The sequence below is a fragment of the Myotis lucifugus genome, unplaced genomic scaffold (assembly GCF_000147115.1).
Source record: "Myotis lucifugus unplaced genomic scaffold, Myoluc2.0 scaffold_88, whole genome shotgun sequence".
Lineage (NCBI taxonomy): Eukaryota > Metazoa > Chordata > Mammalia > Chiroptera > Vespertilionidae > Myotis > Myotis lucifugus.
In genome coordinates, this window is record NW_005871136.1 from 4,023,806 (window position 1) to 4,048,935 (window position 25,130).

Consider the following 25,130-nt stretch of genomic DNA (forward strand, 5'->3'; position numbering starts at 1 on the left):
GCTCAGCCGCTCAGCCTCTCGGTGTCTCAGTGTCTGAGGTCTGTGAGGTGAAACTCGTAGCCTCGCTTTGCCTAACTTCACGCTGAAGTAACCCAAGTTTTATTTTCAAACCAGCCACGTCTCATGAAGTTTATAAATCTCTGAACTCTAAAGAAAAGTTCCCTGAGAATACTACACGATGCCGGTTTCCACTGTTAGGAACGCGGTGACAGGTAAGACGGCAAAAACCAAAGAAACCAAAGCCCTGACCTCCCTCCCCGCCCTCAGCCCCACCCGCCGGAACACAGCGGCCTTGTCCTTCTCTTCGGCCATTCCAGCCCCGGTCCGGACCCATCGCAGCACAGGTGTTTTATATAGTCCGACACAGCAGGCGTACAGTGTAAACGTCGACCTGTTTGTCATACAGCTAAATGTTTTTAATGTCATAGTTATCAATGCACCGGCAGAATGGCCCATCACACTCGTCTCGCGTCAGTTGCCCATCTCCTTCCTGGCGTTTTATCGCTTGGTAACCCTTCAGCAGACATCCGCTCACCGTCAGAGGTATCTGACCTGTTTGCTGCCTGTTTCCTGTCGTCTCTCCCCACTAGAATCTGAACTCTTTAAACAAGAGCAAAAATCTTATGTCTCGGTCACGCAGCTGGTTAGTGAACCTAGAAGAGTTCATGGCACACAGTAGGCTCTCAGATATGCACCGGGCAACAGAAGGGGGAGGAATGTTCCTCTGACAAGTAACGTAGGCCTCTGGCCAGTGCGGCTCGTGGGTTGGGCCTCGGCGTTGTACCAAAAAGGTCACCAGTTCGATTCCCGGTCGGAGTTCATACCCGGTCGCAGGCTCATAAGCCAGTCACAGAAAAACAAGTGTGGACGGTCGCACTTACATAAAGTACCGAGGAAGAGTCACGATCCCAGGGACAGGAAGTACAGTGATAGTTCCCAGGGAAAGGTCATGGGAATGGTTTATTGGGTATGGTTTCCATTTTACAAGATGAAGAGTGAATAGAGCCGCCCGCCGGCGTGGCTCAGTGCTTGAGCGTCAACCCATGAACCAGGAGGTCACAGTTCGATTCCGGTCAGGGCACATGCCCAGGTTGTGAGCTGTCCCCAGTGTGGGGCATGTAGGAGGCAGCTGATCAATGATTCTCTCTCATCACTGATGTTTCTCTCTCTAGCCCCCTCCCTTCCTCTCTGAAGTCAATAAAAAATATATATATATATATTTTTTTTTTTAAAAAGAGTTCAGCCCTAACCAGTTTGGCTCAGTGGATAGAGCGTTGGCCTGCAGACTGAAGGGTCCCAGGTTCGATTCCGGTCAAGGGCATGTACCTTGGTTGCGGGCACATCCCCAGTAGGGGGTGTGCAGGAGGCAGCTGATCGATGTTTCTCTCTCATTGATGTTTCTAACTCAATAAAATATATTTTAAAAAAATAAATAAAGTAAAATATATTTTTTAAAAAAAGAGTTCATGGAGATGGACTGTGGTGATGGTTGAACATTCTGAATATATTTAACACCACTGAACTGTACTCTTAAAAATGGTTAAGATGGTAAATTTTATATTTTACCACAATAAAACACAACTGGGAAAATTGGGGGCTGGGAGTGGGAAAGGTTAAAATAGGAGAGGGAGAGCCGATAGAACAAGTCCTTAAAAGTCACAGGAGAGAGAGTTTAGTGCACTGATAGGAAAATTTAGACAATAAGGATCCCTCCTGTTGTAACAGGAGGAGAGGGAAGACGTGTGCTTGGCGGTAAGTCTGGTGGCGAAAGGCTGTGGGTGTCTCCTGTGTTGGCTGTTTCCTCGGATTAGGGAGAGGATTTGCTGAAACCTGAGGGAGATGATGGGGTGGGAAGTTTGAGGTGAGTCTTGAATGACCCCTGAACAGAGTGGGGGAGTTAACCAGAAAGGACTGATGACCCATAGGTTAGAGGCACTGCAGCTTTTCCTAAAGTTGTCCCCTCCACTGATGTTGAATATGAAGTCAGATAAATAGGACAATATTTATTTTGTCCCTGTAGTATAGACCTACTTGCTTTAGAAATTAACAAAGCAATACTGAAACACTGGGACCTGTTTTGTTGTTAAACTTGGACTCAAATGGCATTGGTTTATTAGGATGATTTCCATGCAAATGAAGTTGTTGGTGTCTGAGAGGGACGCAGACCAGATAACAATACACCTGGTCATGGCCACACAACCTGACCAGGGCCTAACTCGTGTCCTTTCAAGTCTTAAGTGTGGAGACATTGCTTTCAGGAGTAGAACAGAAGACTAGTTGGCTTTTCTTCAATTGGACTGGAAGCATATAAATGAGGATATAACAGAAAAGTTGTAAAGACTCACAAAATGTATACTAGTGCTTCCCAGAGAGTTCTATGTAAACAACCCCTCCTCCCATTTCCTCTGGGAGAAGGAAATGGCTGTAGTCCTGGGCAATAAGGCTACCCAACCACCTCTGCCTATTAGATATTGATAAAGCAGAGGCAATAAGTATCTCATTTGAGCAGCTGACATGCCAGCCACCACTGTCAGGCTTCACTTAATATTCTTTCCTCCACCTACTCCTATACCCCATTTTACTTAAAAATTTTTTATTGATTTCAGAGAGGGAGAGAGAGAGAGATACATCAGTGATGAGAGAGAATCACTGATCAACTGCCTCCTGCATGCCCCACACTGGGGATCGAGCCTCCAACCCGGGCATGTGCCCTGACCAGGAATCAAACCATTATCTCCTTGTTCATAGGTTGACGTTCAACCACTGAGCCACGCATGCTGGGCCCCATTTTACTTTTAGAACTATCTGTATTCAAAACTACTTTGGAGAATCTACTTGCTCTCCTGAATACTAACCAGAACAATTTCTAAGCCAAGGAAGAAACATCTAACAACAGTGGCTCGAGGAAGAGACATAAAGTAGGAATGTAACATCTTCCAAGCAGATCCCCACCTGGCCTCGCACTTGCCACTAGGTGTTTGAAGCTACTCTGGGGAAACCCTGTCCCAGATCCAGGATTAGGGCACTGGAGCCGTCTACCATCAGCCCTTCAGTCTCCTCACCTCCATTGTATCATTTTTAGAAGTTGCTGTAATCTGAGTCAACAGAATAAGGAACATTTATTCTCAATCAGAAAAGCAAAGTCAGGTAAAACTACAGGGGTTCCTAAGAACCTGCTATCTATGTCCCAGACCAGGAGAAACCTAAAGAAAGTCTCTGAAATCTACAACAGCTTGGGAGGTGTTGGTGAAGGAGAGGGGCCAGTCCCTCTTTAAAGATGACAGGCCTGACATCATACAGGCTGTGTAGGAGACTCAACACTGATCCGATCTTTTCTTCCCTTTGCGTTTCTCCCCAGAATTATTTTGTATAGTGTATCTAATTATTGAGTTACAAATCATCTTTGGAATAAAAATAGTAGATAGGTATGTAAGCCTGCCCTTCCTCTGTAATATCCCTCCAGTCCATTTTCCCCTGCATTCTCAGTACAACCAGTGACATCCTGGCACTTGCTGTGTGATGGGAATGATGGAATAATTTTCTAGCTGGTTTCTCAGAAGCCAGCCTTTCCAGCTTCAGTATATCCTGTACACCTCTACTAGACCAATTTTCCCAACCGCCCCTCCCAAAAAAACACAATTTCATCACCTCCTGTGTCCTAAGAATCTATGATAATTTACTAATAAATCCAAATCCTGTTTAAACAATCAAATCTCCATTTTCTACCTATTGAGGCTTTTCTCTGCCCACATGGCTAGGCTGCTTACCTTATTACCCTTCCTGTATACGGTGTTTATCCTGGTGAAGTTAGTCTTCATAGGACCAGTCTGTCTGCAGTGGTCAGCAAACCACGGCTTGCGAGCCACATGCGGCTCTTTGGCCCCTTGAGTGTGGCTCTTCCACAAAATACCACATGCAGGAAATACTATTGCAATTGGGGCAACCACATACAGTGCGATTGAAACTTCGTGGCCCATGCGCAGAAGTCGGTATTTTGTGGAAGAGCCACACTCAAGGGGCCAAAGAGCCGTATGTGGCTCTCGAGCCGCAGTTTGCCAAGCCGCAGTTTGACGACCACTGGTCTAAGGCATTCTTCTTGTCACTTGAAATCCCTTTTCCCTCATAAGCAAACTCCTTCATGAATCTTCCCTAACCTTGGTTATCCTTACCTTTTTAAAAAAATATTTATTTTTATTGATTTCAAAGAGGAAGGGAGAGGGAGAGAAACGTCAATGATGAGAATCACTGATTGGCTGCCTCCTGCAGGTCCCACACCAGAGATCAAGCTGGTAACCAGGGCATGTGCCCCGACCGGGAACTGTGACCTTCTGGTTCACAGGTCGATGCTCAACCACTGAGCTACACCAGCTGGGAGGAAATCCTTACTTTCTGAATACCAAGGCACTTTGAATGAAATGGCCTTCAAGTTAAATAATGACATGGGGCCCTGGTCTGTGTGGCTTAGTGAATAGAGCATCAGTCTGGGCACCGAAAGGTCTAGTGTTCTATTCCTGGTCAAGGACACATACCTGGTTCAATCCCCAGCCCCGGTCAGGGTGCATCAGGAAGCAGCCAATCAATGTGTCCCTCACATGGATGTGTCACTCTTTTCCCTTCCTCTCCCTCCCCCACTTCCACTCTAAAAAAACCAAAGGAAAAAATATCATCGGGTAAGGACTGACCAAAACAAGACAAAAACAAGAGATGGGAACAACAAAGGGAGAAGACCCCTTTCTGAATCCCATTTTTATTCCTTTCCTAGGACTAGAAAAATTGAATGTAAAAACTTTGTATTTGCTAGCACCTACTTTCTTTCTAATTAGCCAGCGTCCTCTGGTTTACCAGCAGGAAAAAAGGGAATGTGAACAGACCTCTGGCAACTGGGTAGGGCCAGCCCCTGGCCTATGGAGCCATCGCAACTACTCATGTTGGAGCAATGTCAACTTTGAAATGGAACAGTAATATAAGGTGATGACTAGCTTATAGAATAATAGGTGAGTCTTCACTTATGTATGATTACTAATATCAGCAACCAAAACATGCTGTTTTCTTCTTATAGTCATTAATGATATCTTAGTAATATGAATATATCACAATTAGGTTCAGTTAATATTAGTAAAGAATACATCAACAATTGATTAGTTTTTATGCATATAGCCAATGAATGACACGCAAAAAAACCAATAAAATCAATTGTTTATGGATCATGAATATATCTAGAATCTGCCATTGGATCAAAAAATCTCCTTTTCCCAAGTGAATTTTTGTTCTAGGGCACAGTTTATCATTCTATATCTAGGAACAGTAAAAGAAATTCTGGGGACAAGTTCACCAAGGGCTCAATATATTTTTACATCACTGATGTCTCAAAACTGGACAAGGTCACAGAGGCAGCTTTGGTCTACTGAGCCCTGGGAGCCAAGCACTGGTTGCAGTGAATATGGTCTATGAAGGCATATGGACTGCAGTGACACTGGGGTGACATTCCAGAGCTATCCATAACAGTGAGTCTGACGTTTTTAAAGCACTCTTTTGGGAGTCTCTCCCTGGAAAATGCATTTAAACTCAATACTGCATATACTTCAGACTCCATAAAACCCATCCAGTGAATTCTTTGGGGTCAGATTAAGAACCATTTATCTAGATTTCTACCATATACCCATTTATTCCTACTATTGAAGAGTCTGAAACATCCCTTCCCATTTTGCTGCCCAGATTTAGGGCTCCTCAGAAGATGGGTTATACGTGCTGTGAGAAGGTGGTGGTGCGGCCTCATGAGGAATCTATAGTCCTTTAATTATTGCCTTTGTCTTTAGTTATTTCAGGGTTGGTCCACAGGACTTTGGTGGGGGGATTAAATTTCTTCTGTTATATGACTCCCAGAGTAGGTCAGAGTTGGCCAGAAGCAGAGAGAAGACTATACAGTCAAGTGCCCAGTGGAGGAATGTAGCAGGATTGGCAGAGTGTTAGTCTCTCTGCAGTATCTGTAATGTCAGATTAAGGTAACCACCTGGAAGCTGGTAGAGGCCCTTTCCTTTCCCAAGACCAGAGCTAGTCCTAAAACATAGAAACACCTACAAGGAAGGTCTGGGATTTGAGTAGTTCTCATCACAGAAAACCCCTCTTCCACGCCTGGTCCTAGGCCATTCTGTATCAGACTCTAAGAGCAGAAGAGGACCCCTTTTGGCTGGACTCCTATTACTCTTGTAACTCAGTTTCATCTCATCTTTGCTCTGTCACTTCGTGAGTACCAACAGCCTTGGTCAGACATGAAGAAATGTTCATTACTATTATTTGCTCCAACTACTCTGCACAAAGATGCCAAGATGGAGTAAAGGTCTTGGCAGTTACTCTTGCCTTGCACAGATGAATGGTTGTATTCCACCCAATCCCTTAGTTGTACTTAGTTGCACAAAGATGTCCAGTATCTTTTCACAGTCAAGGTGCCAAATACCTGAACTCATTCATCAGCTGTTACACTTGCCTTCTGGGATCTGAAGACAAAGCAAGGATTTGTGATTATTGCGATCACTTCTGGAACTGCCCTGAGGCTGGCTATTCGTGACTTGAAACCACAATTTTCACTGAGGATACAAATCTCACATCACCTTATATTTACTCAAGACTCCTAAGGGGTCAAGGATGTAAAAAAGATGCTGCAAATGCCTGCAAGACCAGGTTTTAGGCAAGCTAGAGCCACCACTAATTTTCCACGATGACTTCACAGGTCTTGCTCAAGCACAGGCAAGGGGTGTACCAGTAATCAGATGTGCACTGCACACAGATTGCACGTGCTGAAAGAACAGGTCATGGTCCTACAACACAAACTTGGCACCCACCAAAAAAAATCCCTGGTTGGCATTTTGGTCCATGCTTAGCATTTTGGTTTGTGCTTACCAAATCTCCTCCTGCTGTGGGTTTCAGTACAGAGTAGGCTGACAACACTCAGTTGAGCTATCCCACCCCACATCCAAACCAGCAGCTCACAGCTCTCCTCTGCTGCCTCACATCTTACTCCAAACATGATGGGTGGCTTACACACCTGTCCTACTTGGGGCTTCTCTGTGTTCCCTCTTCACCTCTGTTCTGTCACTTCCAGTAGAGCTGGTGTGGGCCTGAACAGTTCTACCCAGACAACAGGCAGAGGCTGCCGGACAGATCCCGGGCAAGTGCTCATTTAGTACAGCATCTAGATTAGTGTAACCATGGGGAAAACACTGGCCAAAAAACAGACAGAATTTCCAAAAGGTAAATTTCTGTGTATTCACGCCTAATCTTCCAAAAGTTGTGTAAATAATTTTATCTACCTTCCCCCATCATTTGCACAATTTTATCAAGTCCAAACGTAATTTAAAATGAGGTAGGTAGTTTCTCTCTAATCGTGCCTTCATCTTTGTGGCGACTGTTGAGGCCTGTACTTGAAAGCAATAGTCTCCCACTTAGGGGGAGCCAAGGGTGGGCAGCAGGGCCTGGTGGAGCTTCTCAGTTGGCTATTTTCTCAATCTCATCCAAATCATCAGTGTCCAATCTTTCTATTTTCTTATCTGAGAATAAAAAAAGATTCAAAGAGAGATCAACATGGGGTTACATGGAGAGACACACCTAGGGAAGGGGCAGCCCAGCAGGGAGAGAAAACACACAGGTCTCTGCCCTGGCTAGGAACGAGCCCTACCTCTGCCCACATCCATCCTCCGGTTAAACCCAAAACCCGTTGTCTGGGTTCCTAGACACTGACAACAACAGTCCGAGTCCAAGGCCCTCAGCCTGGCCGAGGGGAACCAACACTCGAGTCCTGACACTGAACTCCCAGGTGTGCTCTCTGAGGACTTGCCGATTGTAGGGGAGGAGGGGAATGTGCAAAGGGACAAAGCCTCTCTAGGGGCCACAGGACTACCTACCCTTCCACCCACCCCCGGACTTGCCCCATAGGAAAGGCAGGACACTCCCAGGACTCACTAAAATGCTCCTGGATTCTGTTGAGGATGTTCATGCTGTGCTTGCTGTCGACCATGTTCACTGCCAGGCCCCTCTTGCCAAAGCGGCCAGTGCGCCCGATCCGGTGCAGGTAAGTCTCGTTGTCTGGGTTCCCATCCTTGTCCACAGGAAGGTCAAAGTTGATGACAACAGACACCTGTTCAACGTCGATACCTGCGTGAAGGAGAGATGGAGAAGAGTAAGGAATGGGAGACAGTCAGGCCACATACACCAACTTGGGGAGAGGGAGTCAGGGTGGGCCAGCTCTGGGATTCCGGGACAAGGAGCACAGAGCAGAATCCAGAGGAAACCACAGGACTTTGGCAGGTGCTAACAAAATTAAGAACTCAGTAGGGGAGCCTCTGCTAGACACTAGTGTCAGGAGATGCAGCTGAAACCTCAATGGCTGCCCCAAGAAGAGCAGGCGCCATTGTGAATCAGTCAGAAGCCTGTACATTTCCTTCCACCAAGTCAGGACTCGGTTTCTGTGAAAGTTCTTCTCTGCTGAGGGAATCCAGTCTCTCCTAGAAAAGGATGTCACCACCAACCCCACATGACTTCTCTCAAACCACCTGAGTTGTTCTCTTGCTACCCTGAGGCTGGCAGACCAGGACAAGTTCTCTGCTCACCACGGGCACACACGTTGGTGGTCACCAGAACCTTCTCTTTGCCCTCTCGGAAGCGCTCAATCACCGCAGCCCTCTGCTCCACCATCATCTCCCCACTTAGCAGAGCCACCTGGTGGCCTTCTCTTGAGAGCTCTGCTGCCAGCCAACTGGCTGTTTTGCGGGTCTGGAGTGAAAAGAATTGTTTTAAATGAAGATACCTGTAAAAAAAAATGAAAACATCTGCAGAAAAGTGGCTTTTTGCCATTTATATACATGAAGACCTACAGCATTCAGCCAGCAGGTTAGACTTAAATTTTTCAAATAGAATTTTAGCCATATAATATATTTTGGATGAATTACTTAAATGATCTTAGTTTTCATCTAAGAAGAATGTGATTTTTACTCAAGGTTTTCATTCCTAAAAAGTCTGTCTTAATATTTTAACATTATTTCATTGGATGTTATTTGGAGTTTTTTTCAAGTTATCTCTAAGAAGTGGGATTCAAGATGGTTCCATTTTCAGTCTTCCCCTTATGACTCATTTCATTATGAGGAGAATATGCCCTAGGGCAGGTAGAAGTGATTCACTTTCTTCCTGGCCCCACAGGAGAAGCTGGTCCTCCTCAGCACTAAGGTGGAGCTGGCTGAGGGAGGGGGCTGGACACCTCCCATGGAACTCCTCCCCAGGCTGGCCTGCTGCTGCTGCTGCTGCTCCTGCTGCTACTCACATGGCAGAAGATCATGGCCTGAGCAATGGTGATGGCCCCGTAGAGGTTACACAAGGCCTGGAACTTCTCGTCTCTGTTATTGCACAGGACGTAATACTGCTTGATGGTGTCCAATGTCTCCTCCTCCCGCTTCAGTTTGATAATGTTTGGGTCTGGGACCACTTTCTGGGCAAATTTCCATACAGAGTCTTCAAAGGTGGCAGAGAAAAGCAGCATCTGGCAGTTCCTGGGCAGCATCCTGCAAGGGAAGGCCCAGGTGTTTGGCACGAGCCCGAGTGTTTCAATGGAATGAGCAGCAGCACAGCCTCCCCAGGCTTGGATGGGCTATGTCCCCTGGAGGGTGGCAGAGGTGGAGGAGCACTGTGGGGAAGAGGCAGGACCAGACATGGGGCAGGGACAGGGTGGTATTAGATTCCTAAGTCTTTTCCTTGACCCAGGCGGGAGTATGGTCAGTGCCGACATGGCCCATCAATCACAGGCTTCTGAAGCAGAGAAGCAGAGAACCCAGTAGAAGGCTGAGAAGTTCCTCCCGGATCCAGCGTCCTACCTTTGGATGCGGATGCTCTGATCTTGGTGGCCCTGAGTAGCTATCATCACATCAGCCTCATCCAGAACAAACACCTTGATCTTCTTGGGGTCAATGAACTTGAGCTTGGAGCACCAGTCTAAGACAGTCCCAGGGGTGCCAATGACAATGTGCTCACTGATCTTCTGACCTCTTTCCACTGTGGAGACAAGATGTTTTTCATAGGTATGTCCATGGCAAACCAGCTCTCCTTTCTGAGAAATTCTAAAGCTTTGATGTATTTTAATACAATTTTTTTTGATGTTTGCATTAATATTTTAAGGAAAGGTTAGGATATCACTATAATATTTCATGGACACACACAGAAAAGACAATGCTGAAAAGATATACTAAGGATAGAAACAATGAGAAGATAAAAAAACTCTTTGTGGCATTCTTTCCCATTTTATATTATCTTTCAAAAATCTGTTACCTTTTTAAATTTGTATTGTTTATTCTTACGGGAGGACATTTTTTCCATTGATTTTTAGAGAGTGCAAGGGAGGGAGGGAAAGAGAGACAGACAGACAGACATTGATGTAAGAGAGACAACTTGACTAATTGCCTCCTGCACCCTCCCCAACTGCATGCTCGAACTGGGGTTGGGGCATTAAACCTGCAACCCAGGTAAGCGCCCCTGACTGGGAATTGAACCCTTAACCCTTTGGTGCATGGGCTGATGCTCTAACCACTGAGAACACTGGTCAGGGCAAGGACCTGTTATCTTTATTTCTTCTCTGTCAGCATGGTTCCCTCTAGGTGAGGATTACATTTCCTCATAATAGACATTTTCAAAGTTCTCCTCACTCTAGTGTACACTGTTCCTTAACTCTTCTAGCATTCACATCAAACAAGTCAGTTGCTTTTATACGCCTCATGCCCGGATCAATAAATAGGGTTCATTATGAAAGACTTTGTCTTTTCAAACACAATCTACCTCCCTTAAAATGCTTCCCAGACTAGGCCTGGCAGACCACGACACGTTCTAGGCCCTGTGCAGTATGAAATTGAGAATTTGGTTCTTCATTTTCAATTAGATGGTATTTATTGATTCAGATTTTAGCACTTATTTGTACTCTTTTTTTAAAAAAAAAATATATTTTATTGATTTTTTACAGAGAGGAAGGGAGAGGGATAATTAGAAACACTGATGAGAGAGAAACATCAATCAGCTGCCTCCTGCACACCCCCCTACTGGGGATGTGCCTGCAACCAAGGTACACGCCCTTGACCAGAATCGAACCTGGGACCCTTGAGCCCGCAGGCTGATGCTCTATCCACTGAGCCAAACCAGTTAGGGCTTATTTGTACTCTTGACCAGACATAAACAATTTCCTTCTAGTCACAGCCAAAATTTTGCCCAAATGTGAATTTTGAATCAATTCAAAGCTAACAAATGCTGCCTTTTTTAAATTTCAGTTAACAAACAATTACTGCCCCTCATAAAAAAAAATTATTCAAAATCCTATCATTCTAACTCAAATCCAAAATAATATTTTAAACATCTTACGATTTTTCACTAAGTTTTATTATCTTACTTTTCAGAACTAACTTCACAAAAGGATGTTGTACACAGAGTAGATTTCTGTGAGTCATAAGTTAGAAGTTTGTGTTAAAGATCCATAGGACTCAACCAAACTTCTAAGAAAATTTAAATTACTTAAATATTGTCAGTTTGTTGTAAAACAAAGGTAGAAAATATGTAAAAAATAAAAATAAACTACCAGAGTTAACTGCCATGAACATTTTAGAACATTTTTATTCTTCTAATGATATTAAAAAGAAATTAGGCAATTAAACAAATCCAGAACTTGGAATATTTTATAAGCAAAAAGGTGTGTTCAAAAAGTCAAATGTAATGTGAAGCGACTATTCTAAATTAAAAGAAATGTAAGGAGATACAGTAACCAAAAGCAATGTGGATACACTCCCTCAATCTTGATTCAAAACAAAAGAGCCATAAGGAAACACTTTTGGGACAATTGGGGTAAAATGAAAATGACTGGGTATTAGTCATTAGAGAATCTATTAATTTTCTTGGTTGTGATTAGGGTATTGTGGGTATGCTGAAGAATGCCCTCATCATGAAATACATACTAAAGTATTAGGAATAAAAAGCCACAATGTCTGCAATTTACTCTCAAATGATTCACCAGAAATATCTATAAACACATAAAGCAAATATGGCAAAACGTTAAGTTTTCAAATCTAGGTGAAGAGTACACGTGTTCATTGTATTAGTTTGTGTAAAATTAAAAAAAAAATTATTAATGAATTAGGATTACATATTCATACTCACATTTATTGCCTCGAACAGCATAAGCTAGCTTCAGCTCTGGGTAAAATTTTCCCATCTGCTCAATCACTTTTCCCGTTTGAAGGGCAAGTTCATACGTTGGGGAGAGGCACAGACACTGGTAGAAAGAGTGCAGAGAAGTCAAGACAATAGCTCTTTTGCAATGGGGAGTTACATCAGGATTTAGTTATTCTTCCAGCTAAGGCTGAAGGAAAGGATATAGAAAATGTACACCATTTGATTCTTTAAGCTGCAAAGTCACAAGGTAGAATTCTTAGGGGCCAGAACTCTGGCTGGGTAAAGACACTTGGAAACAGCTACTGGCCTGTAGTGTACCAAAACCTACAAGTGAGCAAGGATCTGAAATTCAAATGGGAGATTAGCTTCCTTTTCACTTTCTCAGAAAGTTCTCAACTTTCTACTGGATGAATAATTGTAGATGAAGGAGGTTTTCCCTGCAAGTAAAGGAGCCAAGCCTATCAGCAGTATCCTAGAATTGGCAAACCATGGAAGAGAACAGGATTTTTGTTACTAGATCAACTATATTGTTTGTACCCAACTTAAGGAGCTCTAGTTTATGTAAAAGGTAATATAAGACATGGCTTTTAATCCATCAAATGGCACTTCCCTTCTAGCTATGCATTAGCAGAAAACCCAAATTCACCAAGTCCTTACCTGGGGGTATCTGTTTGCAGGTTCTACATGGCTGAGCATGGCCAACACAAAGGCAGCTGTTTTACCAGTACCAGACTGAGACTGGGCAATTAAGTTCTGTGGGCTGCACAAGGAAACGAGCTGTTCAGTATCTTAAATCTCAAGTATCCTTTCAGTTAATAAAAATGAATAACGTTTCAAGTTAAAAAAAAAAAAGATTTCCATCTTGAAGTAATGTTATTATTATGACACAGAACAAAGAACACTTTGAGAAAATACTTAAAATATGTATTTTTAGACAAATAGCTTACTAGAAATCGTGAACCTCCATCCCACCTCAAATCTACTGAAATCAGAATTTGCATTTTAATAAATTCCTATGAGACTCATAGGCTATGAAAGTGTGAGAAGCACTGCACCATTCTGGTCTCCTAGAACACTTTTTAGCCTATATATTTGACACAATAAACTTTATATATCCATATAGTGAAATCATGGTGTATATCAGGGGTGAGGAACCTTTTTCTGCCAAGGGCCATTTGGATATTTATAACATCTTTCGTAGGCCATACAAAATTATCACCTTAAAAATTAGCCTGCTATATTTGGTTAAATGTTTAACTCACCCCTAATGGCATGGCAGGGCCAGACCAAATAATTTCATGGGCCTCATACGGACGTTTCCCACCCCTGAACTGTATATGAATGATATAAATGTGTATTTCCCAACATAGAAAGATGATCATATAAATATTTAAAAGCATATAAAAGTTTATATGTAAATGTCTGCCTTGGCCAGTGTGACTCAGTAGATTGGAGTGTTGTCACATGCACCAAAGGACTGTGCGTTCAATTCCTGCTCAGGGCACATACTCAGGTTGCAGGATCGATTCCTGGTTGAGGCAGATGTGGGAGGCAACCAATTGATGTTCCTCTCTCACATCGATGTTTCTCCATCTCTCTTTCTCTCTCTCTCTCTCTCTCTCTCTCTCTCTCTCTCTCCCCAAAAAAAAGTCCAGAAGTCTCTACTCAAAATATGAATAGTATGTGGAGGAGGGAGATTACAAATGATTTTTTTCTTTTTTATTGTTTTCTAACTTTTCTAAAATGAGCATATATTAGTAGTGTAGTTTTTTTAAATAAAAGTTTTAAAATGGAAAATTAAAAATGGAATAGGGTTATGTCAGGACACATACGGCTCAGCAAGCATCAAAGGCAATGCATTTTCTTGAATCTTGGATGGACGGTTGAAGCCCATGGCGTAAACTCCCTGGAGAAGTTGTGGCTTCCTGGAAAAACAATTAATGATGCAAGTCAGTCTTTTTGGTTGAGGAAAGAAGCCAAATATATGGGGAATTTTTTTCTCTTTTTAGCTGGTGTTACCCACAGCTTAGAACTAACAAACTTGAACTGTGCTGAACTGAGTCCAATGTGTAAGTGCAGATAAAATTTTTATAGATTACCTGGAAATTTTACTAAATAGCTCAAAGCAGCTAATGTTTTAAAATTAAATTTGTTTAGTTAAAAGTTTTCTACTATGATAAAAAATATAACAAGTCTAGGATAGCTATCTAAACACAAAGGGGAGAGTGAGAAAGCAAACAAATACTTACAACCGAAGCTCCTCAAAGGACTTCACTGAGTAGAGGGGGGAGTTTGGATCCCGTTGCAGGACTTCCACCTGGTTTGTGTTGTCGACCAGGTTGTTTCTGATGAGTTTATTGAGTAAGGACTGGGCAGCTCTGTCCTCTGTCAGGAAAAAGAGCAAATTTTAAAAGTCCATGAAATCTACCATGAGCCCATCTGAATTTAACTGCCAATGGTATTTTAAGCAGTAATATTTTTTTTTAATAATTCTTTATTGTTGAAAGTATTACATATGTCCCCTTATTTCCCCCATTGACCCCCTCCTGCCCCTCCTCATACCCCCATTATGCAGTAATATTTGTACTGGGACCCCCCCCTTTTTTTTAAAGAATACTTTATATTGATTTTTAGAGAGAGAGGAAGGGAGAGGAAGCCCAAAACCCAGACATGTGCCCTGACCTGGAATTGAACCAGCAACCTTTTGATGCACAGGATGAAGCCCAACCAACTGAGCCACACCGGCCAGGACTGTACTGGGACATCTAGTTCAAGGTATATCATAGTTTTTACTTATAAATATGATTAGTTTGTTTTATTAACAAGAAAGATTATAATAATAATAGCATCCATTGGGCCTCATATTCTTCTTCAGAACTCTATTCCTAACTATCCTTTCCTGAGATTTTTCCTCCTATCTAGACCCAAATATTTCTCCCCAATTTGTGCTTAATATAATCTTAGAACTAGAGGCCCAATGCACAAAATTTGTGCAAGGGTCTTGGCCCCGGCCCCTGCCTGCTGCCGCCACTGGGGGCCTCTGCCATGGCCCCTGCCCGCTGGTGGCTTTGTCCGGAAGGAAGGATGTCCGGAAGGACGTCTGGTCTAATGAGCATATTACACTTTTATTATTATAGATGATTAACTATCACAATGAAAAAAATTAAAATCAGTATCTTGATAACATATAAGCTGCTTGCATCTTAAATATATTGAAATGTCATTAAGTTTAATTGTATTAGACAATGGAATGCAACTAAAATGTTTTTTTTTTCTTTTTTCCAAAGGCAGTAAAATTTCTTTTCTATTGCCTTGTAAAAAATAATCATTCAGGGAATATTTCCTGCTGCTGCTGAAGTTCATCACTTTTCAAAGTAAAATTTCTGTAAAACGTAAACAATTAGAATTCCTTCACCAACGACTATGTTAGCACTGTGATTCCTATTAAAGTAAAGCCAAGTTGGGTGTATAAATGAAGCCTCCTAACAATCCATTCTCTTAAGCTATAGAATCTTAGTATGTAGCTCTCAGGCTGTGTTACCTTTCTCTTCTTCATCTGCCTTCTCTGCATTAGCATTGGTCTTGACAACAGCACCTTTATCAGACACAAAGTGGCATTCAAAATCACATCCCAAACCCAACAGCTGAGATAATTCAAATTCTACTAGACACTAGAAATGTAAAGGCCTGAGGAGCAAAAAAAACAATGAGGAAACCAAGCCACAGATAAAAACATTTTATGGTTCCTACAGAAACAAAGGTATGAAACACTGTAGCTTATATTTTAATCCTTTAGTCCTCTCACCAGACTTCAAAAACTAATGTTAATTTCCCTCATAGCATCAATATTTATGAAATGTTGTAGAATGATTACAGAAGTCATTGATCAGAAATCACCTTGATGCTCAACACCTATGCAAGTCGAATTTCATCCATATATGAATACAATAATGCTATTAAGTCTATGTATATGAATTGTTGATTAATAGAATTGCTGATTAATAGAAATTTATACTCAAACACTGTTGTAGTTTTGTGAAAATACAAAACATATTGTAAGTGAATTCTGTAAGGTAAATGTTACAATTTTTTCCTAATAATAAGTACATCAACAAAATTTTAATGGAAATCTTAGATTTGGGGTACATGATTTCAGAATAATTATAATAGGTTAACTCTCAGATTGCTCATACTTTGTCTAGTCCATCTCAAATTGAGGATTATTTTTAAAAATAACAAATAATCTTTGACAGTACAGTCTCATGGTTAGTAATAAATTTAATAATGTATAAGCCAATTAGGCATCCTCATGCTTATATTAAACACAATATAAACAAAACAATTCAGTTTATTGATTTCCAAATCAAATGACTGCCAGTATCTGCCAGCCCCTGGTCTGGTTACATATATAATGTTTTTCCAGACAGTTATGTCAAAACAGAAATACTAGAATAAATCTCATTTGTTTTCAAACTAGCTTTTAGTTACTCACCATTGGCATCTGGTTTGATTTTCTCTTCCTTAAGATGCAAGTTGCTCAACTAAATGGAGAATATAGGGGAGGATGGAAAGTGTCAGGAAAATCAAGTATAAGATTTTAAATCAACAGAGCCTCCCCAGTGTAGCTGGGGAAACATGAGCCACTCTCAAGACCTATTCATTAGATTGTTCTGCTGGGCTCCTTTTGTAATCCCTAATTATAATCCCTAAATTCCTAATTACAATCTCTAGAGAAAATGAATTTATGAGTTTGCTTAATTTTCTGATTACAAAGACCTCTTAATAGAATATCAGTTGAGTTGTCATGTTCTCATATTCCAAACAAGAGGAAATTTAAAGAGATTTTGGAAAATGCATCTGTAAGTAAGAATCAGTTATGTTACAAGGATATGTCTGAGCCACAGGACCAAAGCATACTGATATGCAGCCTTACATTCAGGTCGCCTTGTGCTGGATGTCTGATATTTTAAAGTTGGAACCGCTTGGAGGATTGTTGCATGCTGTGTAATCAAAATACGCAGCAGGCTGAAGTGGGAATAGATAGGAAGGGACAGAGCAGAGACATTTCAAAGAAAGAATTATCAGGACTTTGATCAGACACTATAAATTAGGGATATCCTGGCAGGATTTATTTCCCCTACTAGCATGAAAATACCCTTTTAGTTGTCAACCATACCTCAATAAAGCTGAAAAAAGAAAAATACCTTAAAGACAGGAGTTATTTTTAATTGATTTTTGGATATACTAAGCAGGTGCTATACTCTTAAAATATTAAATGGTGCCAAAGGCAACCTAGTGCAGGGTAAAAGTATGAAAATCATAATAAAGGGTATTCTGGTTCGATTCCGGTCAAGGGCATGTACCTTGGTTGCGGGCACATCCCCAGTAGGAGGTGTGCAGGAGGCAGCTGATCGATGTTTCTCTCTCATCGATGTTTCTAACTCTCTATCCCTCTCCCTTCCTCTCTGTAAAAATCAATAAAATATATTAAAAAAAAAAATATTAAATGGTGCCAAAGGCAACCTAGTGCAGGGTAAAAGTATGAAAATCATAATAAAGGGTATTTCTTAAAGCAGTGATTCCCAAAGTGGGCGCTACCGCCCCCTGGTGGGCGCTGCAGCGATCCAGGGGGGGCGGTGATGGCCACAGGTGCATTTGTTTTAACTTTTTTTGTATTACCTTTCTATTCTGAGTTCAATAAATAGTTTCATAATTTCAAACTTCAATGTTTCTAATTTACACGTTTCTTTACTATATTTTACGAAAAAGGTAGAAACATTAATACATATATCTTTCTGTTTAATTGCTATTAAAATTTAAAAAAAATTAATTTCCAGGGGGCGCTGAGTAATATTTTTTCTGGAAAGGGGGCGGTAGGCCAAATAAGTTTGGGAACCACTGTCTTAAAGCATCACCAACACAGGTTCTTTATGTCTTGAGGCTCATTTCTGTCTTTCCTCTAAATCTCAGAAGGGTTTGGAAAGGGAGGAATGAAAAAGTTGTTTGTTTTAATGGGTGGTTAGTTAGGAATAGAGGAACTTCTGATGGAAACTGAAAAGAGGGTTTCTGGTGTCTGTCTGCTTTGGTGTTGTGGGGAAGAGGGTACACACTAGAGAGCTTGGCAAGAAAGGAAACTGGCAAAAAAAATCATCATAAAGCAGTAAAAGTCTTCATTAATTCTGAAGAATAGAGAATACATTAATAGGTAATGAAACGAAGCAATCAGCACAGTACATAATATATAAATAGTTTAGGTATTCAGTTATTTTAGTCTTCACTGAAGTATTCCTCCTTCACATCCTGCCAATGAACCTAGTTTAAGACCAGCAGTATTCAGGGCTGTTAAAGGAGAGAGAGACTAACTGACTTACTGGCAATATTTACAAGAGTAAGGTTAATAGTATTCACTCCTAGGATCATAAGGGCTACTTAAATGTTAGGGCTGAGGTCTAAATAAGTTAATGAGGTATAAACGAATTAGAAATGTCCATTACTGCAAAGCATTTAAATATTCAGTGTCAAGAGGACAAAGTATTCTTTTGTTGATACATTTTTCAAATCAAAGTTAAGAGTAAGTAGTTAAAATAGCTAAAATACACTGTGTAGGGTGAGAAAAATAAAATACAATGTGTAGTGAAAGTTGGTAGCAACAATGTAAATGAAACAAATAGATATTTTTAAATGTATCAGAATTCTGGAGAGGTTCCAGCAGAATCTAAAAACATAGCCCTCATTTGACTACAAGGATCTCAAAGCCCATAAGGCAAAAGCAGCAGGACAAGTTTCTATTATCCACTTCAGTGAGTTAACTGAACACTGAAACTTATGTTGAAAGCAATTAGTTCAGATACCTTCCTTTGCTCTATCTATTTGGACCAAAAATGAAAAACCAATTTCTCTGGTGTCTTCATTGAAAACCACCTTAAAATTCAGAAAGTTAACCAAAAGGCAAAAAAGTAAAAACACCTACCTTATAATATCCCCATTTTTCAATGCCTTTAGTTAATATTTTAGTTTTCAAGATACATTAAGATCATTGAAAACTATAGTTACCCACTGCATTTTATTAAAACATTATCTGAAAAAGGATGCTTGAGAAATAAGAAAGAAGATTTAATGTTAAGTGAACTATACTGAAAAGGGAGGCTCTTAGGCAAAATGGTGAAGTAGGAATCTTATTCATCAGTTTTCTTATCTGTTCTCCCTCCTCTAAATTGAAATCTCCCATGGAACAAAGGGTGAACAAAGGAGCCACTGGAACTGAGGAAATAAATATAAACAGAATCTAATATTTTCTTATCTACAATGAATAAGAAATGAAGCTTAATGAATATTTAAAATATAGTAACCTAGCACTGTGCATGTTAGAGTCACATGTCATACAATGTGTGTGGGGATCCTCAGAGTTTCATAGTGGCAGAGAGTAACAGAAGTGTTTTTTTTAAAAATATATTTTTATTGATTTTATAGAGGAAGGGAGAGGGAGAGACAGATAGAAACATCAATGATGAGAGAGAATCATTGACCAACTGCCTCCTGCACTACCCCTACTTCGGATCGAGCCCACAACCTGGGCAAGTGTCCTGACCAGGAATTGAACTGTGACCTCTTGGTTCATAAGTTGATGCTCAACCACTGAGCAACACAGGCCAGGGCAACAGAGGTGTTTTTAGTCATTTGTTCAGTTTTATTGTGATGTTATAATTTACCTGTGCATGGTTAGGTAGATTCACAAATCTTATTCAGGGTCAACTAACTAATCCACATAATATGGACAAGTAATTTAAAAGGTTCCTGCAAAGAAACTGTGAATTATTGATAAAAATAACAATAATAATAGCTATCACTTATATAGCACTTATATCAGGCATGTCTATAACTCAATGAGGTAGTTATTATGATTATCCCCATTTTTCAGATGTGGAAACTGAGGCACAGAAGTTAAGCAGTTTGCCCAAGGTCATATAACTAGTAAGTGAGGGACATGGGATACAATTCCAAGTCTGTCTAGCTAGAACTCAGGTCTTAATCTCTACATAGTAGTGCCTCATAGATAATACTAATCTCAGAGAAAATAATAATGTAAAGATGATACAGAAGTGCAGCTGCTTTGGAAAACAGTCTCACAGTTCTTCAAAAGTTAAACATATAGTTACTGTATAACCCAGCAATGCCAGTTCTAGATATGTACCCAAGAGAATTGAAAATATATGTTCACATAAAAACTTGTATATGAAATGATCATAGCATCATTATTCATAATAGTCAAAAAGTAAAAAGAATCCAAATGTCCATCAGTCAGTGGATATGATGAACAGATAAATAAAATGTGGTATATCTATACACTGGAATATTATTTGGCAATAAAAAGGAATGAATACTGATACCCGCTGCAACATGAATGAACCTTGACAACATTATGCTAAGTGAAAGAAGCCAGACACACAAAAGACCACATATTATATGATTCCATTTATATGACATGTCAAGAATAGGCAAATCTAAACAGAAAGTACATTAGTGGCTGTCTAGGGTGAGAGGTTGGAGGGAAATGGGGAGTAACAGCTAAGGCATACAGAGTCTCTTTCTGAGGTGATAAAAAAAATTCTAAAATTAGGGTGATGGCTGCACAACTCTGTGAATATACTAAAAACCAGAGAACTGTATGTTTTAAATGGATAAAGTATATGGTATGCAATACCTCAATAAACCTGTTGTTTAAAAAAAGAGATAGCTCTAGCCGGTTTGGTTCAGTGGATAGAGTGTCGGCCTGAAGACCAAAGGGTCCCGGGTTCGATTCCCATCAAGGGCATGTACCTTGGTTACAGGCTCCTCCCTACCCTGGGCCCAGGAAGCAACCAATCGGTATTTCTCTCACATCAATGATTCTCTCTGTCTTTCCCTCTCTCTTCCACTCTCCCTAAAAATCAATGGAAAATTATCCTCGGGTGAGGATAAATAAATAAATGATAAAAATATAAAAGAGCCGAAACCGGTTTGGCTCAGTGGATAGAGCGTCGGCCTGTGGACTGAAAGGTCCCAGGTTCGATTCCGGTCAAGGGCATGTACCTGGGTTGCGGGCACATCCCCAGTGGGAGATGTGCAGGAGGCAGCTGGTCGATGTTTCTCTCTCATCGATGTTTCTAACTCTCTATCTCTCTCCCTTCCTCTCTGTAAAAAATCAATAAAATATATTTAAAAAATATATATATAAAAGAGATAATAGGGTAAAGTACCACCATAATGCTCTAAAAATAGGGTCCCAAGATTTAATTAATTCCGGGTTTTATTGTTGTAAGGTAAGTAAAATGGCTAGTATATATCTGCTGAAATTTATAGGAGCTAATCATATCTGAATGTTCATTGTCACAGAGTGTATTATGAGTTTCTGTTCTGTCTTAAAGATAATTCTATGCCCTAGCTGGTTTGGCTCAGTGGATAGAGCGTTGGCGTGCAGACTGAAGGGTCCCGGGTTCGATTCCAGTCAAGGGCACATGCCTGAGTTGTGGGCTCGATCCCCAGTAGGGGGCATGCAGGAGGCAGCTGATCAGTGATTCTCTCTTATCATTGATGTTTCTCTCTCTCTCTCTCTCCCCTCTTCTCCCTTCTTCTCTGAAATCAATAAAAATATATTTAAAAAAAGAAGATAATTCTAACAATGCAAACTCAAGCAAATAAGAAAATGACAAAGCTACCGACTCCTAACAAACTCTTTTAGGCATATTAATAGATTATGAGAATGACAATATAATCTGACCTAACAAGTTAGTAAAAAAAATTTAAACTATTTGAAATATATATTCATATTTGCAATGGCTAATAATGATTTTTTCCCTATGTATATATTGTCCCTTGAGACATTAATGAAAGTATAAAGCCAGCAAAAGAAAGTACAGTAAAATATTTAAAAACATTATCTTTATTTCAGCTTTTATTACTTTTGTGTATGCTTTATAATGTATATATTTAGCAAAACAGTACAGCATGCAATATCTAAATATGTATATATTGAGAATGCATGTCCAAAAGTTTCTGACAGAGCCATGTAATATAAAACAAACTATACAGCTTATTTACTCAATTAACAGCGCTGGCTAGGCATGAGAAATGCTGAAATGAATAAGCTAAGGGCTATCGTAGAGGAAGGGGATGCCATGATGAGAATGGGAATATTAAATGGAACCAAGTATACTGAGTGCTGAAACCTCCACATTTTCCTCGCACTCCACTAACACTAGTCAGACCTCTACCCTTCAGGCAGGAAATCTGAGGATCCTCTCTGCAAAATCTGGCCAGTCAGGAGGAACATTCTGGGGACACTCAATGGTACAGCCACTTTGGAAAACAGTATGGCACTTACTAATTTAAAAATTGGTGGTGGTGGGAACCAGTGTTTAAAATTAAATATTTGACTCTTTGAACTATGTGCATATTACTTATTAGTTATAAAAAATAAGACAAAGTCCTTGTTCTCGAATTCAGAGAAAAAAAGTAATAAAAGAAGTAGGTTCAAAGCAATATCAGAATATAGTGTGTCTGGGTGAGAGAAATTAATTCTACGTAGTAACGTTTAACACATATCTTGTTTCCTGGGTGTCAGGCCCAGAACAAAGTTAAGCAGATCAGGAGAGGATTTACTAACTGCCAGGCCTACTGAGTGGCATATCTGTGTGCAAGCTGAGGAAGCACACAGATATGAGTAACCCCCGGTCCGTAAGCCCAAAAACCTCAGAATCGGGAGGTGGAAAATAACACCTACAAAAGTGGTTACAATCTATGATCAACCCGGATTCCAGGAAGATAGACAGGTGGCTGGGCTCTTCATAGATGGGAGCACTCACCTGTGCTTACATAACACGGGAGGTGGGTAAACAAAGATAGTTCAGGGTCCATGCCCATCCCCGCGCGCATCCCATCCGGCCCAGACCAACTAGGGAGTGTCCGATCCCATGGAGCTGAGCCCGGGCTAGAACTGATTCTGACCCTTTTATGGCTGAAGCCAACTCACCGACTCGGCCGCCGCTTCCTGCTCATCCACCGCCAGGGCCCACGAGTCAGTGGCCATGGTCCCGGGCGCGAGTGGGACGCTGGTGCTGGCGGACCTGCCGGCTGGCGCGGCGCGATCGTGGGCTCCCGGGTTCGCGGTGAGCCCGGCTCCCGCCCCACGGAGGGGTAAGTCATTCGCACCGGCGCTGGGAACCGGAAGCGGCGCGCCGCAGTGACGTCGAAGTCCGCGTCGGCCCTGGCCCCCTTGGGGCTGTCGCCTTCAGACCCCCACCCACAGCCCTGCTTAGCTCACGATCTCTTTTTTTCTCTTTTAAACATATTTTTTTTATTGATTTTAGAGAGAGAAGAAGGGACAGGGATAGAGAGATAGAAACATTGATGAGAGAGAAACATTGATTGGCTGCCTCCTGCAGCCCTACTAGGGATGGAGCCTGCTGCTGGGACATGTGCCCTAACCGGGAATCGAACCAATGACCTCTCGGTTCATGGGTTGACCCTCGACCACTGAGCCATCCCGGCTGGGCTCACACTGTATTATTTAACAGCTAGACCCGAACTGGGGTAGTTACCTTAACGAGTCTAAGCTCTTGTCAACTGCCTCTCCAACGGAAGAGCAAAACCACATTCCCGCTCAGGATAGTGGCATAGAAACGGCTCATACAGATTGAAGATCTCAAAACACAAGACCATTACAAATAGTCACCAAAATGCATACTGAAACAAGCAGATTATTTTCCCTCACTTTTCAGGTTGGTAATTTCAGATGTCCAAGTGTTGGCCAGGGTGTTGGGAATCAGCCCTCTCTAACACCGTTTGATTGAAAATTTGTCCCAAAGCCAACACCACTGAGAGAAATTTCACCTTAAAAGATACTCAAGGAAGGTGCTAGGGAAATGCGTTCCAGATAGAGGACCAGAGACTGGAGAGAGCAAGGATGTTTGCAGAGCCGAACAGACACAGTTTCAGTGGGGATTGACAAGAGTCAGGGAAGAAGTGGTTGGTAGATGGTCAAAGAAAAGTGCAGAATAGCTTAATGAGCAAATGACTTCACTCCAGGGAACCCTCCCATCTGGCTTGACTTTTGAAGTTAACTGTGCCTAGGTTAGAATCCTAGCTCTCCCATGTAAGGATCGTGTGACTGGGAGAATTATTAAAGAGGCAAAAGTATCTTGTGCTTTTAGAAAAGGTAAAATAAGGGTTAAGTGTGCAGATGCTTCCTGCTAACGTCATATAAGCTTCTCTCCCCTTGCTACTTCACTAGAAAAAAGCTGGGCGTTTTCCTGCACCGGAGAAAATGAATTCCCACTTCTCTCACTTTGCCAATATTCCACTACATACAATAAATTAATTTCAAGCAGTAGTGGGCTCTATGTGGAACTTTACCTGGAGAATATGAATAAAAATGTTTGGGAAAGGATAAAGCAGTTCCCAGCAGTCCTTTACTTGTCATGATTCTTTTTCTCCTGTACCATTTAAAGAGTTAATTGGGGAAGATTTTTTTTATACTACGGATGAGGACGTTAAAAAAAGAAAAAGGCAAACACACAGCCCGGGAAGCCATGACCTACATTTCATCATGTCAGAAACAACCCTGGGAATATTTTGCCAGAGAAATTATATTGATGATCACAGGACTAATGGAGGTTAATGGATTTTTTAAGTTTAATGAGGTTAAAAATTAAGTCATCTAACCCTAGCCGAATTTGGCTCAGTATATAGAGCATCGGCCTGTGGACTGAAGGGTCCTGGGTTCGATTCCAGTCAAGGGCACATGTCAGGATTGTGGGCTCAATCCCCAAATGGGGGCATGCAGGAGGCAGCCAATCAATTATTTTCATCATTGATGTTTCTTATTTTATTTTATTTTTTATTGATTTCAGAGAGGAAGGGAGAGGGAGAGAGACAGAGAAACATCAATGATGAGAGAGAATCAT

General features: G+C 41.2%; 1 protein-coding gene and 1 long non-coding RNA gene across 4 annotated transcripts; one reads left to right on the plus strand and one right to left on the minus strand.

The window, feature by feature from the left end:
* Nucleotides 1-19: 19 nt before the first annotated feature.
* Nucleotides 20-15,662, plus strand: LOC106697623. Its single transcript, XR_001348754.2, has 3 exons — nt 20-212; nt 14,824-14,964; nt 15,477-15,662. It is a non-coding gene; the product is annotated as an uncharacterized LOC106697623 (long non-coding RNA).
* Nucleotides 7,239-23,406, minus strand: LOC102423591 (ATP-dependent RNA helicase DDX19B). 3 transcript variants are annotated; one of them, XM_014457971.2, is made up of 13 exons: nt 23,198-23,331; nt 17,123-17,214; nt 16,682-16,730; nt 15,731-15,784; nt 14,439-14,574; nt 14,022-14,114; nt 12,847-12,949; nt 12,175-12,289; nt 9,858-10,035; nt 9,311-9,548; nt 8,604-8,766; nt 7,957-8,148; nt 7,239-7,544 (listed from the first exon to the last, which is right to left on the minus strand). In XM_014457971.2, exons 6-13 carry the CDS (start codon nt 14,081-14,083, stop codon nt 7,483-7,485), a joined length of 1,113 nt encoding a protein of 370 aa, XP_014313457.1. In that variant the 5' UTR covers nt 14,084-14,114; nt 14,439-14,574; nt 15,731-15,784; nt 16,682-16,730; nt 17,123-17,214; nt 23,198-23,331; the 3' UTR covers nt 7,239-7,482. The 3 variants fall into 3 exon arrangements, with proteins under 3 accessions (XP_014313457.1, XP_006091278.1, XP_023611840.1); XM_006091216.3 differs by lacking the exon at nt 17,123-17,214 and having other exon boundaries at nt 23,198-23,406; XM_023756072.1 differs by lacking the exons at nt 12,847-12,949; nt 14,439-14,574; nt 15,731-15,784; ... (1 more) ...; nt 17,123-17,214; nt 23,198-23,331.
* Between the last annotated feature and the right edge of the window lie 1,724 nt (nt 23,407-25,130).